This window comes from Hesperophylax consimilis, chromosome 30 (genome assembly GCF_061612785.1).
Source record: "Hesperophylax consimilis isolate HC1 chromosome 30, BYU_Hcon_1.0, whole genome shotgun sequence".
NCBI lineage: Eukaryota > Metazoa > Arthropoda > Insecta > Trichoptera > Limnephilidae > Hesperophylax > Hesperophylax consimilis.
The window spans coordinates 16150886-16168721 of NC_142865.1; the positions used below are offsets into that span (position 1 = coordinate 16150886).

General features: G+C 36.9%; 1 protein-coding gene across 2 annotated transcripts in view; it reads right to left on the bottom strand.

The window, feature by feature from the left end:
• Uvrag (UV-resistance associated gene) overlaps nt 1–17836 on the bottom strand; it is a 67225-nt gene that overhangs the window by 41186 nt on the left and 8203 nt on the right. For both annotated transcript variants that reach the window (XM_089649409.1, XM_089649410.1), the window contains exon 2: nt 16601–16748. In XM_089649409.1, the coding sequence (XP_089505535.1) occupies nt 16601–16748 (148 nt within the window). The remainder of the gene's footprint in view (nt 1–16600; nt 16749–17836) is intronic.

A 17836-nucleotide genomic window follows, 5' to 3' on the forward strand; every position in this document is an offset into this window, starting at 1 on the left:
GATCTCAATCGTCTTTTTAACTACTGTCAATCAAATAAACTTGTAGTAAATACCTCAAAGTGCAATAAATTATCATTTACACGTAACAAAAATAAAATTTCCTTTGATTATACATTAAACGGGACACAAATCAAAGAAGTAGATTCTATCAGAGACCTTGGGGTAATACTGGATGTGAAATTAAACTTCATTCAACACACTGATGCAATCATCAACAAAGCCAACAAAATGCTAGGATTTATAATACGTTTAACGAAACCTTTCCGCAACCTTAAGACTCTATATTCCCTTTACACAGCGTTCATCCGTCCCCACCTAGAACACTGCACACCGATCTGGACTCCTTTTTACCAAGCCCACATTGAAAGAATCGAAAGAATTCAAAAAAAAATTTTTAAACACATTAATTATAAACAAAACTTACATTTCTCAAATTACGCCGATTCTATTAATTACCACAACTTCAACTCACTTCATACACGACGTTTGGTTTTTGACCAAATTTTTTTATTTAAAATTCTTAATAATAATAATAATAATAATACTTGGATGACTTGTATAGCGCCGTTTTTGTGCAAAAACACCTCAAGGGCGCTGTACAAACTTATAATACATTTCTACAATGATCTATGTTATTACTTAACTATTTATGGAGATGATATACAGTACAATACTTACCTGGTAGGTCACTTGAGATTAACACTTAATTAACATTATCTAATTGTTTATTGGCGAAATTTAGATACAGGATTTAGGACTTAATTGAATCTTAACAATGGCCTCGACTCACCAGAGCTAATGAATTTAATAAATATTCATATTCCAACAAGATCAACACGGCAATCCCATTTGTTTCATTTACCTACATGTAGAACTAACTTTAGAAAAAATTCACCAATTCCACGTATATGTGCCCAATATAATACTAAATTTCAAAACATAGATATTTTTAGCAATACACTTCACAAATATCGATTAGAAGTAACTCGTACGATCGAAAATTAATACTATAATATGGAATGTATCCAGAGCATCTCCTATCCTCATCCTAAATTCCTATTCCTCCCCTCTTCACCTAAAATATATATATATATTTTTTTATGTAATAAAACTCCATCTCCAATCAATATTAATATAGGAGACTTTTTTGGCTTGACTGTTTTTAACATGTATATATTTATATTTGTATTTTATGTATAAGCTGTTTGTCTCTTACCTTTACCAATAAATAAATAAATAAATAAATAAATATAATATCGTTTCAAGTATATATTTAATGTTTCGCAGGTGCATCCACCATTACAAATGCACTGTAACAGTACAATTAATGATCAATATTTATTTAGCGGTATCTCAGACATAACGATTGATATAACAATGAGATGCGTAATAATTTGTTTTCTATTGTCAGAGTTCAATAAATCACGCAATCCAAACTACGTAACACATAGTTTGACACCTTTATCTCGATGACCGATAACTATCATTACCACGCGCTTGCTATGTTGCACAGGGTACTCTGAAACAATGTGTACACATTTTGTGACGCATTTCAAGTTTGACAAACTAAGGTACTCTCTCAGTAATCCGCGTCCCGAATTCTTGACAACTACTATAATCCGTCCTTAAGAAACATTAGGCTATATTATGCGTGCATTAATTGGGAGTGGCATGTACATATTATATGTTGGACTGACACACTACGCTATAATCTTCCCGATGAGAGGGGGTCAGATCAATTGGGCGACTGCGGTAGAATATCATTTCTTTGTATTATTATTATTATGTAATGAGCAGGCAGCATTCTGCTGATGCGCTCATATATGATTTCACAACAAGTTTGCCAGTAATTGAGTTGTTTTAAGTTTGAACTAAGTCCTTTCTTCTCTCCAAATGTGAATCCAATAGAGCTTTGAATTGATTTATATTTGTTGCATCGATGACATGTTGTGGGAGTTTGTTCCAAGCATCCACTACTCTATTTGCAAGGAAGTGTTTTCTAGGATTAGATGCAAAAGGTGTCCACGGAGATTTATATTTTTATTAGTAGTGAAGATTTCTTGGATGCTAGGGCAACTGTAATGTCCAGATAAAGTCTCGATCAAGTCACCCCTTTCTCTTCTTTCTTGTAAGGTTGGTAATCTTAGTTCCTCGAGTCTATCTTCGTATCGTAGATCTTTCAGAGCTCTTGGTATTTTGTCTCTGTACTCTCTCTAACAGATTTATATCCTTTGCGAAGTAAGTACTCCATATTTGGAAAGCATATTCCAGGAGAGGTCGCGCATATGTTTTATATATTTTTAACATCATGTCCGGTGTTAGGTTAGGTTGGTTGGATTGGATCTGTCATTTTAACAGAAGACAGCCGCGTAATTATGGCGCTCGTTAAATTGCTCTGACCCTCTCTCCTGCCGTGTAATTTTCAAATATAGCCCGGCTAGCATATCACAGCGCGTATCGTCGCCACGCCCACACTTTTAGCACATCATCTCTTTAGGTGTGACAAGTCTGTATGGGATTGTATGGCGAGCAATATTTATTTATTTATATATATATACGCCTAAAAAGGCTTTTACATAGAAGTGATACATGATGCAGTACAATAAGAGAATATGTATTATACAGGAGATATTGACAGTAAATAGATGTTGGAGAAGCATTAGATTTAAAACTTAATTTAAAATTATTTTTAATATATAAACATAAATTAATTAATTGATTTTTAAGATATAGAATGGACAAAAAGAGACATCTCTTGTCAATTTCGGATAGTATTTTCTCTGCAGGTGAATGATAAGCAAATTGCGGCCACCTTTTACATCTGTTCAGTAGATTCATCTGAGATTGTGATATTTCGTCAAAAGAGGTCTATTTAAGACAAAAATTACTAAAACAGATTTTTTGTCACAATAAGATGTTACAAATATCGGTTGTGTGTTATTAAATCAATGTGCTGATTCATCTTAGACATTAATAATTCTTCTCTCTTGTGAGCTGGTTGTTCCTTATAACCTTTTCGAGTGCAAATGCAAAGTGATTGCTGATTGCTGCCTGAAACCGAAGCTGATGACAAAAATAGAAGACCTCCATTTGTGAATGCCATTCTTGGGTGAGTTTTTCTGTTCATTTGTATTTTGGTGACTGGTTTGTTATTTTTCTCCCTGCAGAGATAGTTTATTAATCAACAATATATTTTTCATAGGGAAATATTATATTCCCTGGATGATCTGTGCTACCTACACGCCAGATCATCATCCATAAGTTTGGTCCTACGTAGCTCGGATATATTGCTAGCGAAAATTGATTAATATTTAGTGATTTAGATTTGGAAACATGATAAATGGATGTTCTATTCACGTAATTTTTTTGGTGATTTAAGAAGTACCTATCAGTACCAATTTCTAGCATACATAAATAATTTTTCTAGCATTAGAAATTTGCGTATTTTTTGGTAAATTTCATTAAAGCTCAAATTACTTAATATTATTTAGGTATAGTGAATTTAGTTTCGTTTTTTTACGTATTCTTTGGTAGATTCGAAAGATATAATATATTGGAATTGTCGTAATTTTTGGAGAATTCTAATTTACAATACTTACAACATTATTGTATACTTTTTTTGGTGAAGAATATTTTGTCATCTCATTAAAAATGCCGAGAATTACTGAAGAAGTTTCTGGAGATATTCAGGATAGAACGTTGACTCTTTTGACGGCAAAAAAGGAAAATCTTTTTTTGCGGATGAATGAATTGTATAATTTATCAAATAATTTAAATACCTTCGAGTCAAGAAAAAATGAAGACTTCATGACAAAGTCGGATATGATTGAAGACTTGAGAGTTCAGTTTGAAACTGTTATTGACAAACTTAACGACCGACAGTTGACTTTGGACGACTCATTTAAACCGGATTTCCAACAATTAAATGCATTTGATGATATTTATTTGAAGGTCAAACGAAGTCGATTTAACCTTCAAAACGCGTCACGCAACGATTCGCGGGATCATTGTATTATTAAATTGCCACCTTTGGAATTACCATCATTTGATGGTAAAATGGGAAATTGGCCTACTTTCTACCAAGCTTTCAAATCTAATGTACATAATAATAGACAATTAACCGACGCCCAGCGTGTTCAATATTTAATTGGTAAATTGACACACGGCGCTTTAAAGGTTACTTCAGGCATTGTACCTGGAGGTGACACATACAATATAATCTGGAATGCTTTGGTAAACAAATTTCAAAATAAACGTGCACTAGGCACACATTATTTAAATAATATTCTTGATGCAAAAAATTGTACAAATACATCTGGCAGTCTTGACTTTTTTATTGAAAATTTTTCTGCATCAGTAGCAGCGTTAAAACAATTAGAGATTGAAAATTTAACTGATTTTATCTTATTTCATTGTGCATTTAGAAAAATTGATTTTCAAATCGCACAGATTTTCGAGCTGTCAGTCAGGAATAAAGAGATTCCGACATATGACGATTTAGTCTCGTTTGTTCAAGATCAGGTTAAGATTTTAGAACGTTTAGGCAATTCAAATGAAGCCGGTAAAAAACTGTCCACCACGTCATCATTTCGTTCTAATAAAAATTTTAAATCGTTCCTTGCTAGCAACGAGAATGTACCTCGGTTTACGGCTTCGCGCACAAATTGTTGTCTTGTTTGTAATAAAACTAATCATACAATTAAAGATTGCGTTAAATTTAAAAATATGAGCTCTTCACAGGCGCGTTTTGAATTTATAAAGTCAAAACATGCTTGCGTAAATTGCCTTAGTGGAGGGCATACAATAAACGCGTGTAAATCGGTTTTAACTTGTGAGTTTTGTAAAAAACGTCATCACACTTTGTTGCATTTTGGCAGTGCTGATAACAATGCTAAAACTCCATCAAGTACCCACTCACACACGTCGCGAACATCTACAGGGACATCCGAAAATTGTGATACACAATTAGAAGAACCTCCGCTAAACATAAATAACTCATGTTCCCTTTCTGTGAAAGCGACACATAATACGATTCTATTATCAACCGCGCAAGTATTCGCAAAGAGTAAAAATGGAAATAAAGTTATTGTTCGGTGCTTAATGGATAACGGTTCACAGAACAATTTAATTACTGTTGATTGTTGCAAGATCCTTAACTTACCAATCATTCCTTTAAACAATTCCTTTGTAAAAGGAATCGGTTCAGCATCCAAACCAATTTTGGGTTACGTTTATTTGGACATTGAGTCCCGCGTGTACCCGAATAATAAATATAATATTTATGCGCTTGTCATTGACAGTATTACAGATCAGCTACCTAATCACTATATAACCAAGGGTGATATGAGTTACTTAAAGGGTATACCTCTCGCTGACTTAACGTGGAATATTCCTGGATGCGTGGATATAGTATTAGGTGCACAACTGTTCCCATATATTTATCTAGGGAACAGGGTTGAATCTGGTAACGGCGAACCTCCGGCATTAGCAACAGCTTTCGGTTTTGTGTTAATGGGTGACTACCCTAGTAATGTGCTTAATACAAGTACGTCATTTTCAGCACTTGCGCTTAATGACTTAGTACAAAAATTTTGGCTGTTAGAGGAAATACCCAACATGCAATTTCTAAGTCCGGAAGAGACGGAATGTGAGAATTTATTTATATCATCCATTTCTCGCACCGCCGACGGAAGGTATTCTGTTGCTTTACCTTTCTGTAAAGACCCGAAGCAATTGGGTAATTCCCTTGCTACTGCTCAGCGCCGATTTATGGCTTTGGAGCGAAAATTTAAACATTCACCGGCTTTGCGGGAGAATTATAATAAAGTTATTCATGAGTACATTGAAAACGGTTATTTAGCAAAAGTTTCAAGGTCGGATATTACCGATGACGGATATTACATTCCGCATCACGCTGTCACTCGCCCGGATAAACCTATGCCTCGGATTGTACTTGACGCGAGCGCTAAGACACATACAGGATTGTCATTAAATGACGTGATTTATATTGGTCCGAATTTGCAAGCCGATCTTTTTTTGCTTCTGTTAGACTTTCGTCTTTTTCCCATTGCTATTACTGCAGACATAAAGCAGATGTATTTGCAGATTGAGGTTCCAAGCAAGCATCGCAAATATTTGAAAATTCTATTTCGATTCGCGGACAACGATCCCATACAAACCTTTCAATTCAATCGGGTCCCTTTCGGACTAACAGCTAGTCCATACTTGGCAATGCGCACTGTTCGACAGTTGGCCCAGGATATGAGACAACATTTTCCGGACGCTGCCAATGTGGCAGAGTCTAAGTTGTATATGGACGACCTGGTATATTCTATTGTAGATGAACCCAGTGCCGTACGTCTGTCGCGAGAATTGATCTCGTTGTTTAAGTCCGGTGCCTTTGATTTGGTAAAATGGACTAGTAATTCTTCAGTGGTACTTGAGAATCTTCCAGATTCTCACCGAAGCCCAGTGGACTTTACTGTTGGTTCTAACAATGCCGCTAAGGTGTTAGGCCTTTCGTGGGAACCAGCTGATGACAGCTTCTTCTTTACGTCTTCTTATGTTCAGGAGAAGTGCACGAAGCGGAACATACTCTCCATAGTAGCCCGCTTGTTCGATGTTCTCGGCTTGGTCGCCCCTGTCATTCTGTATGCGAAATTACTTATTAAGGAGCTATGGCTGTGTAACATTGGTTGGGATGATATACCCCCTGAGAGCGTTATTCAAAGGTTTTCGGCTCTCACACAGGAATTTCCTTTAATTTCGACAGTAAAAATCCCCCGCCATGTTGGCGTCCTAAAGGACAGTACAGTGCTCGTTGTCGCCTTCTGCGATGCGAGCATGAATGGTTATGGCTGCGTGATTTATTTGCACACCACTGATCTCTCTGGAAATATTTCAGTGAGGTTATTGTGTGCAAAATCAAAGGTTTCTCCCACGAGAGTGACAACTCTCGCTCGTTTGGAGCTTTGTGCCGCAGTTTTGATGTCAAAATTAATACGGACGGTTCAAGAGAGTTATCGTGCGCGTCTTTCTATTGCAGGAACATACGCGTTTTCAGATTCTACCATTGCGCTCTCCTGGATACATTCCTCACCGCATCGTTGGTCGGTGTTTGTTAGCAATCGTGTAGCTCAGTGCCAGGAAAATTTGTCTCCGGAAAATTTTTACCATGTCGCCGGTATTGAAAACCCGAGCGATTGCCTTTCTCGTGGCATGCTACCCTCTCAACTCGTTTCACATGATTTATGGTGGAACGGCCCATCATGGATTCGCCACCCACCTTTGGAATGGCCAGTAAAACCGTTTCGCCCCACCAATACCGGTGAAATGCCTGAACACAAAGTTAATGTGCTCACTGCAATGGTTCTGGGTGAACAATCGGTTCTGGGTGAACTGGCCCAGCGTATATCCACTTGGGATAAACTACTAAGGAGTGTCGTTTATATTCTCCGATTCATAAAAAAGATATCACCTTCCTCTGGAATTGTCAATAATCTTGTGACTGCTGAAAAGGCTGTACTTCGTTCCGTGCAAAATGCTCATTTTTCAAAGGATATTGCTGCACTTCAGAAAGGCAAATTCCACTCCAAAAGGCTTCAGGGTTTGTCTTTATTTCTTGATGAGGACAATTTGTTACGTATCGGGGGACGCCTTTCTAAATCGGACTTACCTTTTGAGGTTAAACATCCGATATTACTACCTAAACATGACTGTGTTGTAAATCTTATCATAGATCACTTTCATGTCATGAACTGTCATACCGGTCCAGGACTTCTTATGTCTGTATTACGTCAGCGCTATTGGATATTAGATGCTAGGACGGTTATTAGGGCAAGGGTGCGGAAATGCAACTGCTGCTTCCGCTCAAATCCATCACATCCTACCCCAAAGATGGCAGATTTACCTTCATATCGTATTACTGAAGCAAAAGCCTTCGTTCACACCGGTGTTGATTACGCGGGTCCTCTACGTATTACGCTGGCTCGTCGGAGAGGACAACATTCGCAGAAGGCATATATTTGTCTGTTTGTATGCCTTGTGACCAAGGCCATTCATATTGAGTTGGTCTCTGACTTAACTTCAAATGCTTTCCTGGCTGCTTTCAGCCGTTTTATTTCACGGCGTGGCCCTGTGTCGTGCTTGTATTCGGATAATGGTACCAATTTTGTGGGTGCAAAGGCACAATTGGATGACCTTTACAAGTTTTTAGTTGAATCGGAATATGAGCCCGCGTTAAAACGAGAACTCGCCAAGCGTCGTATCGAGTGGAAAATGATTCCACCACGCGCACCCCATTTCGGAGGTATATGGGAGTCTAACGTGAAAAGCATGAAAACTCACTTATACCGAGTGATCGGAACTCAGCTTCTCACTTATGAGGAGCTTCAGACTGTGTTAGTGCAAATAGAGTGCATAATGAACTCTCGCCCGCTCACAGCCGTATCTTCCGACCCTGATCCGGAAATCATAACACCTGCGCATTTTTTAATGACTACACCATTACAATACTTACCTGCATCTATCCCGACGGGCAGTAAAATTAATTTCGCTCAGCGCAAACGATTATTGGATAGTATGGTTCAGTCTTTCTGGAAAAAATGGCGTGTGGAGTATCTGCACACTTTGCAAGTCAGGCAGAAGTGGGCTACCCCTGATCATCCGATTGAGATCGGAACTGTCGTTCTGGTGGGACAGGAAGATTCCCCTCCATTGAACTGGCCTTTGGGTGTAATCACTGAGGTCCATCCCGGATTGGACAAAATTGTTCGCGTTGCGACGGTGAAGACACGATTTGGGTTCTTCAAACGACCGGTTATCAAGTTATATCCCCTTCCGACTCAATAATTTGCTTACTTCTATTTTTTGTTTTTATTTTTTGTTATTTTTTTTGGTAGTTCAAATTATCTCCGACTATGCCATGATATTCCGTTACAGTTAATTATACTCTTGTCAGTTGAACTTTATTAAGTTTATACTTTTCGTTCTGTTGAAAGCTTTTTTTTTTTTTGGTGACCTTCCGACGTAATTCTTGGATATTATATGTGAATAGAGTCACTTGAAATGATTTGACGTTTATTTATTTGTGCGTTGTTCTCTTACTTCTTTGCAAGTTCTGAGAACTTCCAAGGCGGGGAGTATGGAGAAGCATTAGATTTAAAACTTAATTTAAAATTATTTTTAATATATAAACATAAATTAATTAATTGATTTTTAAGATATAGAATGGACAAAAAGAGACATCTCTTGTCAATTTCGGATAGTATTTTCTCTGCAGGTGAATGATAAGCAAATTGCGGCCACCTTTTACATCTGTTCAGTAGATTCATCTGAGATTGTGATATTTCGTCAAAAGAGGTCTATTTAAGACAAAAATTACTAAAACAGATTTTTTGTCACAATAAGATGTTACAAATATCGGCTGTGTGTTATTAAATCAATGTGCTGATTCATCTTAGACATTAATAATTCTTCTCTCTTGTGAGCTGGTTGTTCCTTATAACCTTTTCGAGTGCAAATGCAAAGTGATTGCTGATTGCTGCCTGAAACCGAAGCTGATGACAAAAATAGAAGACCTCCATTTGTGAATGCCATTCTTGGGTGAGTTTTTCTGTTCATTTGTATTTTGGTGACTGGTTTGTTATTTTTCTCCCTGCAGAGATAGTTTATTAATCCACAATATATTTTTCATAGGGAAATATTATATTCCCTAGATGATCTGTGCTACCTACACGCCAGATCATCATCCAGATGTAATCCATTTTAAAGAAGGAAAAAAAATAACATAAAGTAAAAAAGAAATTACAACAACATTACATATAAAACAAATCATTAAAACTAATTTACCAAAGCTACTCTAATTTGTAGGATTCAACAAAGTGTTGATGTAGATTATGCTTAATTCTATATATGGAGTCAATAAATAAATCAATAACACCCCCATACTTGTTGCCCAGATCATGCATCCTATTGGTCAGTGAGTGTGTCTGATAGTTGGTCGAGTATGTATTACAAAAGAATGTTATATTTTGCCTTGTATTCCTAGTCGGCACATGTAGTTTAATAGTGGCAAGGATGGCAGGACTATCAATTAAGTTGTTAATGACTCTGTGTAACACAACCAGGTCTGAAATAATTCTCCTGTCAGACAGTGTTATTAGATGCAATTGATTCGTCAAACTGACATAATTAATGTAATCAATAGGAATTCCGAGATTAAAATTTACGTACTTTAGAAATTTGTGCTGAACTCTTTCTATATTATTGGAGTGAACTTTATATAAAGGGGACCAAATAGGTGAATTATACTCCAATTGAGTTCTGACTAATGATGGAGTTATATAAAACGCTTTGAACTTATAGCGTAATCTGTCACCCCTTTAATTGTCATTTGCTTTTGTTCCTTTCCTTTCATAAAAGTCTTACCTTGGAAGAAACAAGAACTGAAGAAAGAAGACCGACGCCAGTGTTATTCATTTGTGATTAACACACGTGTCATTTGTTTTTGATTTGAATTCTTGTCGTAGTTAAAATTGCATGTTATTTCGCTGCTCATATCAATAATTTCATGAAAAGTCCATTAAATAAAATGAAAAATTTCATCCCCAAGTTCAATATTGTCTTGTGGTGAATGCAAACAGAGACGTGTGTTAAAAATATAACATTAATGCCTGTGATAGATCACGCCATATTCCCATTGTGAATGTACGGCGATCGATATGCTGAAATAGGCCAAGCCATCAGAGTATAGTGCGAGTGTGTCAGCCCCATTATGATGATTGTATGAGGTGTACACCTATAAATTGTAGTTGCATGCAATGTTCAAGAAACCAACAAGATTCCAAAAAAAACCAACATCATCACCAGGTGGTAGTTCTTGATTGATTGATCTTCTTTTATCATTTACATACGGGCATCAAACATCGCCGTTATTTTTACTATGTATTTGAAAGCACAAAATCAATACATTGTTAGCAGCGCATTCAAATACTGCCGCCACAGTGTTTAGTTTACCAATTGGCCGCCAGAGGCGCCACTCTAATCACTGTGGGCCAATCAGGGATTTACACTTCACGAGTGGTTTGCGGTACGGCCGGCAGAGGCGCTGCTGGTTTAAGGCGGGAGTGACTTCCCCCCCCCCCACCTACACCTAGCGGCCACCCGGGGGACGAGCAAGGATTGCAAGGGATCAACACATTAGCACAGTCAAGCTGAGCGAACAAAGTTATTGATTGTAATACCGTGGAGACAACACTAATATATTTCATCTCAAACATCTATTAGCGTTTTATTATTGCTAACAATATAAATTATAAAAGTAAGTGTACAAGCGTTTAAGTGTGTACAACTCAGAAACGAGTCCCGGTACGATCAAGAGAGTTACATGGTGTGGTAGCCCTCTATCCCCCATCCACGAAGAAGGTTCCCGTTTTTACCTGAAGGGCATGGTTTTAAAGATATAAGGGCTGGAAGTTTCACCCTCTATAAATTTCTAGAACACTCCAGAACATTCGAAAGCATTCCACAACGGCCCAGAACATCCAGAAACTTTCTGGAATGCTGTGGAATGTTGGGGAATAGTGAACTAAAAACGGGATTACAGGCCGTTTCCATTGGTATCTCTAAATAGTATAAAAGCAAGTCACTATCCGCGTCTGTCTGTTTGTGCGCTTAGTTCTTCTAAACTATGCAACAGAGCTTGATAGGGTTTTCACTATCATTTAGATAATTTCTTCCGGAAGGTTTATGTATATAACACATTCACATTATATCTATAAAAAGTAGAGAAAAGTTGATGATTTGTAATCAAGTAATAAATAAAATGTTTTCTGGCGCTTAGATTACTAACGCTGGCTAAACCTTATGAGATACATCAAAATAATGTACTACGTAATTGTATATCTTAAAAAGTCCGCGATGGTATATGTCTATCTCCTAAGAATAACCCCCAGCAACGCCGGGTAGATGTCAGCTACTACATTAAAAAATATTACAACTGTTGATTTTTCATATATATATTTTTTAAATATAAAAATTTCAGGGCGTGCTGTACTATGATAGATTGGACGGTGTTAGTCATAATACTTGGAAAGTGTAACGATAGATATTATGGGCGGCACGGTACCATAATATATTGACCTGCCACTGTCTACTACGTAGTGGCACACTTAGCAAACACTTTGGGAACAGGACGTAAAAGTTAAATAAACAATAAACTATTAAATCAAATATTACTCCAGGGTAAACAAAGTCAATACATAAATATTAATACTACATATTGCACTTTGTGATCACAGCTAGAAATAACAAAGGTAAGATAAGAAAGTTTTAATACAAACAACGCTAGTTAAGTGCAATACCATTTTGTAATTTTAATGTAAATACGATAGAGTCCAGCCAGTCTATATTAAATATGTTTGCGCTAGTAAAACTTGAAAAGCAGACAACCGATACCGCTGAAAATTTCAAAGTTTGTTCTAATTTTATTTATTTTTTTTAATATAGGAGACGGTTGACGTAAGGTTCCTGTGAGCACTTAGGCCGTAGGCCCATTGAGCTATCTTCCATTTTACCTCGTTCCTTTAACAACAACCCAGTCCCTTTAATAAAGTTCACCAGGGTTGTCATTGGATATGTGGCTATGTATTTTGGTTCTACAATGTGTCTTCCCAGGTATCTGAGCCTTGTTCCCAACAGATCAGCACATTGGCACCAAAGGTGAATTGGATTCTCTTCATCCTCTTCATATTTCCTGCATCTGTTGGTGTTTTCCTCTCCCAACAACTATATGTGTCTCCTGAGATGGCAGTGTCCTGTTAGTAGTCCTAACTGCCTCATTCCGGGTGCCCGTTCTCATTCCTCCCAGTGCCGGGATTTGAGCCACCTTTCAATATGTATTTTGGTGTGGCAAACTGCTACTCCAACGGCCGGCTTGGATCCTGCAAGTGGTGCTTTCGCCCCTTTCCTTGCTAGTCCATCAGCCTGTTCATTGCCCTCAATTCCTTTATGTCCTGGTACCCAGATCAGGGTTATTTTATTGATGGTAGCAAGTTGTTCCTATTAGTGCCACGAGTGTTTAGAGTGGTTTGAATGGTAGAAGAAGTCAGGGATGCTCGAGGAATACTTAACTGTAGTATTTGGTGATTTAAAAGGTTCTAGTAGGTTCGGGTTCTGCCGAACATAACCGAACGCTACCAACCGCCTCCGGTTACATTGTCAGGTCGCGAAGAGAGCCCACTCTTTCGCTAGACGTCCTTTGGGCAACTTGTTACTTGTATTGTCAGTTTATTATATTCCGAATTAAACAGCGTCCGTGTATAAGAATCTACGACTATTCTATATATTACCAGATCCTTTCCTCGTTAGAATACTGGAGATTAAGGGCCCAGTATTCTATCCTATATCCTATACAACGATACGTTACAATATCTCTGCACCGGGATGAGATATGGAGTCGAATTAAAATCGATGGTATACAGTACTGAATGGTGGAAGAAGTCGGAGACGCCTGGGAAAGATATTAACAACAGTGAAGAATTGCGGGGTCCACTAATTTTATAATATTCTTTCAATCCCTCAGGTCAATTTTTTCGGTTTTGCGAACAAATAGTATTACCCATACAATCAATTTGTTCGCTTTTCGGAATAGCTAGCATGATCTCATAGTAATCGCTGTGCCTCCCCTACCATCATGGTGAGAAATATGATCTAAGCGGTGATAGAAAGAGAAAACACCACACTTTATTATACAGGGTGCATCGGCAAGTACCCGACAAACTTTAACCAGCTATTCCTCAGCACATTTGGAGTAAAAAATGTTATGGTCTCTTTGCTGTCCGGTAACATTTTTTTTCCATTAAAAACAAAAAATAAATAAAAAATCCACACTCCGTCACTGTCATTTGCATTGTGTCTCGTGTTCAACAGCTGTTATTAGCAAGTGTGTCAAAAAGTGTCCTCGCTCTTTCGTACACACTAAATAATAATAGTTAAAAATGAGACAGTGCCATTTCGTTGTGATTGTAAAAGCGCGCCAACGTGAGTACGTACGTACATTATTCAACGAAACTCGAACAAAATATTGCCAGATGGGTTTTCAAACTTTGACAAAGGATAAAACATTGGTGAAATGTGGTGAAAATATGAATAATAAATTTTTTATTGAAAAAAAATGTTACCGGACAGCAAAGTGCCCATAACATTTTTTACTCCAAATGTGCTAAGGAATAGCTGGTTAAATTTTGTCGGGTACGTGCCGATACATCCTGTATTATTACTATAATCTATCATGCACTACGCGCACAATATTAGAATCGCTTGTAAGAGACTCCATGTACTAATGGCCTAGTACATAACAAGTTTGTGTTCGGTTGCAGTACTTATAATAAATTAAAATCAATCAATGGATCTGTCCTGAAAGGTTGAAATAAATATGGCACAGGATGATAATCAATGATAAGAGGAATAAATTACATCACTCTGTGTTTATATTTGTTGTGAATGAGATATTCCATCTGAAATATGTTGATATTTCTCCATATTAGAATATGATTTTGTAAAATTTATATGTTTCAATCACTTTCACTTTAAAATTACATATATACACAATATAGCTGGTACATAATTTGTTTTTTCTTTCAGTTATTACCGTAGAGAACACAAAAGAAATAATTTTGTTTTTTTAATTATTTAAGATTTTTTTTTTTTTTTTTATACTATGCAAATCTTGAAAGTGGAAATTAACTCACTTCCCGACATCCGATAGAGCTGAAACTTGGCAGATAGACTCGTTGTCGATGACAATGCATTCTATCAACGTTTGGTGTCAATCACGTACACACACGCGGATATATATGCATTTCTCTGAAATCGGTCGACATTAATATACAAAATGTCTTTTCTACTCACTCAACATCTGGCAAGGTCTGTAGCGTGTTTGACTCCTGTCCCTGGGAAGGAAGGAGTCAACAACGGTCAGTCAAACCAACACATGTATATATATATTTTTTTATACATAAGTTTTAAAAGACATTGTAAAATAGTTATATTATGGCAAAAAAGCTTTGCTTGTCACGGGCTTATTTTTTCCCTTTTTCTATTTTTCGGAAACTTTAGCGTTAAGGAACTATTCGGGCTGGATTGACAGATTTTAAAATACAATAAACAACCGATAGTAACCCCGTGGCGACCGATTTAAATTTTTTTTAACATTGAACTCGATTTACTAGTAAACGAAAACCCTTCCAAATGTTATATAGATTCACCAGTTTCCCACTTAAAACACTAATTTTCGGACACCGCGTACATGTTAGATTTACCCATGCAAAAACTGCACTTTTATTGGTCGTGTTATTTTGCTTTTTGTTAACATTTACAAAGATAAGGGGACAATGTACATCCAATTGGGGTGTCAGATTAGCATCTGTCTTTTTGTTAACATTACCATTCAGTCAGATGAACAGACTACGTACTGGAATCGATCTTCTATTAAATATAATGAGCGTAATATGTCTATTTGAAAACAGTAACATTCAGTCAGAGAAGGTGACTTTATACTAGAAATAGGCATAATCGATGAATCCTCAATCTTTTCGATTGACATATTTTGATTCATTGTCAGGGACGAATCGATTTTGTCAAAAAACGTAAATCGATTCCCAAATCCGAGAAATGTCAAAAATGTTTCCGGATTGCTTGACAAACAAAATATTATTCCCGTTGTGTGTTACATACTACCTAATATGATTTGATATGCATTTGTGATTACGCAATTATTCTTTGCTTACTGTCAAATGTTGGAATATTAGGTATTAGTTGTTTAATTATGATATTAACTACCAACCAAATAAGCTACGAACATGTGAACAATTCATTAATTTTTCTGGTTGGGATAAGACGGTATTGCGATATATACATATATGAAGTACGATGCGCGTGCGTTTTGTGTGTAAAAATAGCATTCTGACTTATTATAAGTTGGGAATGTTATTAGTAAAAATAAATTTTTACAGTGCCGTTTTTGTCAAAAAAACCTTCTCGAGGGAGCTCCATACAGAATCTTAAGTTTCAATGTATTTTAAGGTTGTATATGTATTTATTGTGATGATGCAATCGACTCGATATATAAATTTTATATTCGGTATTATTTTAGTGTCCAAGTTTTTATGTCTGTGGGAAAGAAATATTTTCATCATTTCTTCTATTGAAGAATAACTCCACGGAATCATGAGAAAAAAAAAAATCTTAAATAATTGAGAGTTCTTAGGACTAGATTCCGGATATGATTTCAGTTTCCAGTATATATTAGCATCTGTCTTTTTGTTACCACTCACATTCAATCACATGAGAGTTCCTAGGACTAGATCCCGAAGATGATTTCCGTTTCCAGTAAATATTAGCATCTGTCTTTTTGTTAACACTAACATTCAATCACATGAGAGATCCCAGAGATGATCTCCATTTCCAGTAAATATTAGCATCTGTCTTTTTGTTAACACTCCCATTCAATCATGTGAGAGTTCCTAGGACTAGATCCCGGAGATGATCTTTCCAGTTTCCAGAAAACATTAACATTCAGCTAGATAAGGGGACTACGTACCGGAATCGATCTCCCTCCATTTAGGGTGGCTGGACAGCAGTTTTTCGCTGGTGTAGAAGGGGGCGGACATGGTGGTGGTGTGTAGGGTGTAATAGAGGCTGCCAGGCTGACCGCAGCACTCCCACCCGTGGATGTTGAATCCCACAATCTGGTAACAAACAAAATATGTAATAGAGCATATAATCCAATGTCAAGTTATGAGTATTCCACAATCTGGTACCAACAAACTATGTAATAGCGCTTATAATCCAATGTCAAGTTATGAGTATTCCACAATCTGGTAACAAACAAACTATGTATTAGCGCATATAATCCAATGTCAAGTTATGAGTATTCCACAATCCGGTAACAAACAAACTATGTAATAGAGCATATAATCCACTGTCAAGTTATGAGTATTCCACAATCTGGTAACAAACAAACTATATAATAGAGCATATAATCCACTGTCAAGTTATGAGTATTCCACAATCCGGTAACAAACAAACTATGTAATAGAGCATATAATCCACTGTCAAGTTATGAGTATTCCACAATCTGGTAACAAACAAACTATATAATAGAGCATATAATCCACTGTCAAGTTATGAGTATTCCACAATCCGGTAACAAACAAACTATGTAATAGAGCATATAATCCACTGTCAAGTTATGAGTATTCCACAATCTGGTAACACATTCATGGTTGATATTGTATTATTTTGATCGCAGTGTATTGGATACCATTACCAGACCAGACCCTAGACGAACCAAGAAACTACTCAATATGGACAGAAACTCACTGAGGGAACTGGTAGGACTACTAACGGGACACTGCCATATTAGGAGACACATACAGATATTGGGAGTGGACAACACCAATAGATGTAGGAAATTTGAAGAGGATGAAGAGACTCCAATTCACCTATGGTTCCAATGTCCTGTCCTGGTGGGAACTAGGCTCAGATACCTGGGGAGACATACAGTAGAACCAGAAGACATAGCCACATACCCAATAACAACCCTGGTGAACTTTATTAAAGGGACTGGGTTGTTGTTAAAGGAATGAGGTAAAATGGGAGATAGCACAATGGGCCTATGGCCTAAGTGCTCACGGGAACTACGTGTAAACCGTCTCCGCTTTAAAAATAAAATAAAAATATATATATACCATTAATGCCACCTGTGATGTTTAGGTCGTATTAATTATGAAAGGTTCTCGCCCCTGCTAGTTACTTGCTGTTAAATCGCGTCGGT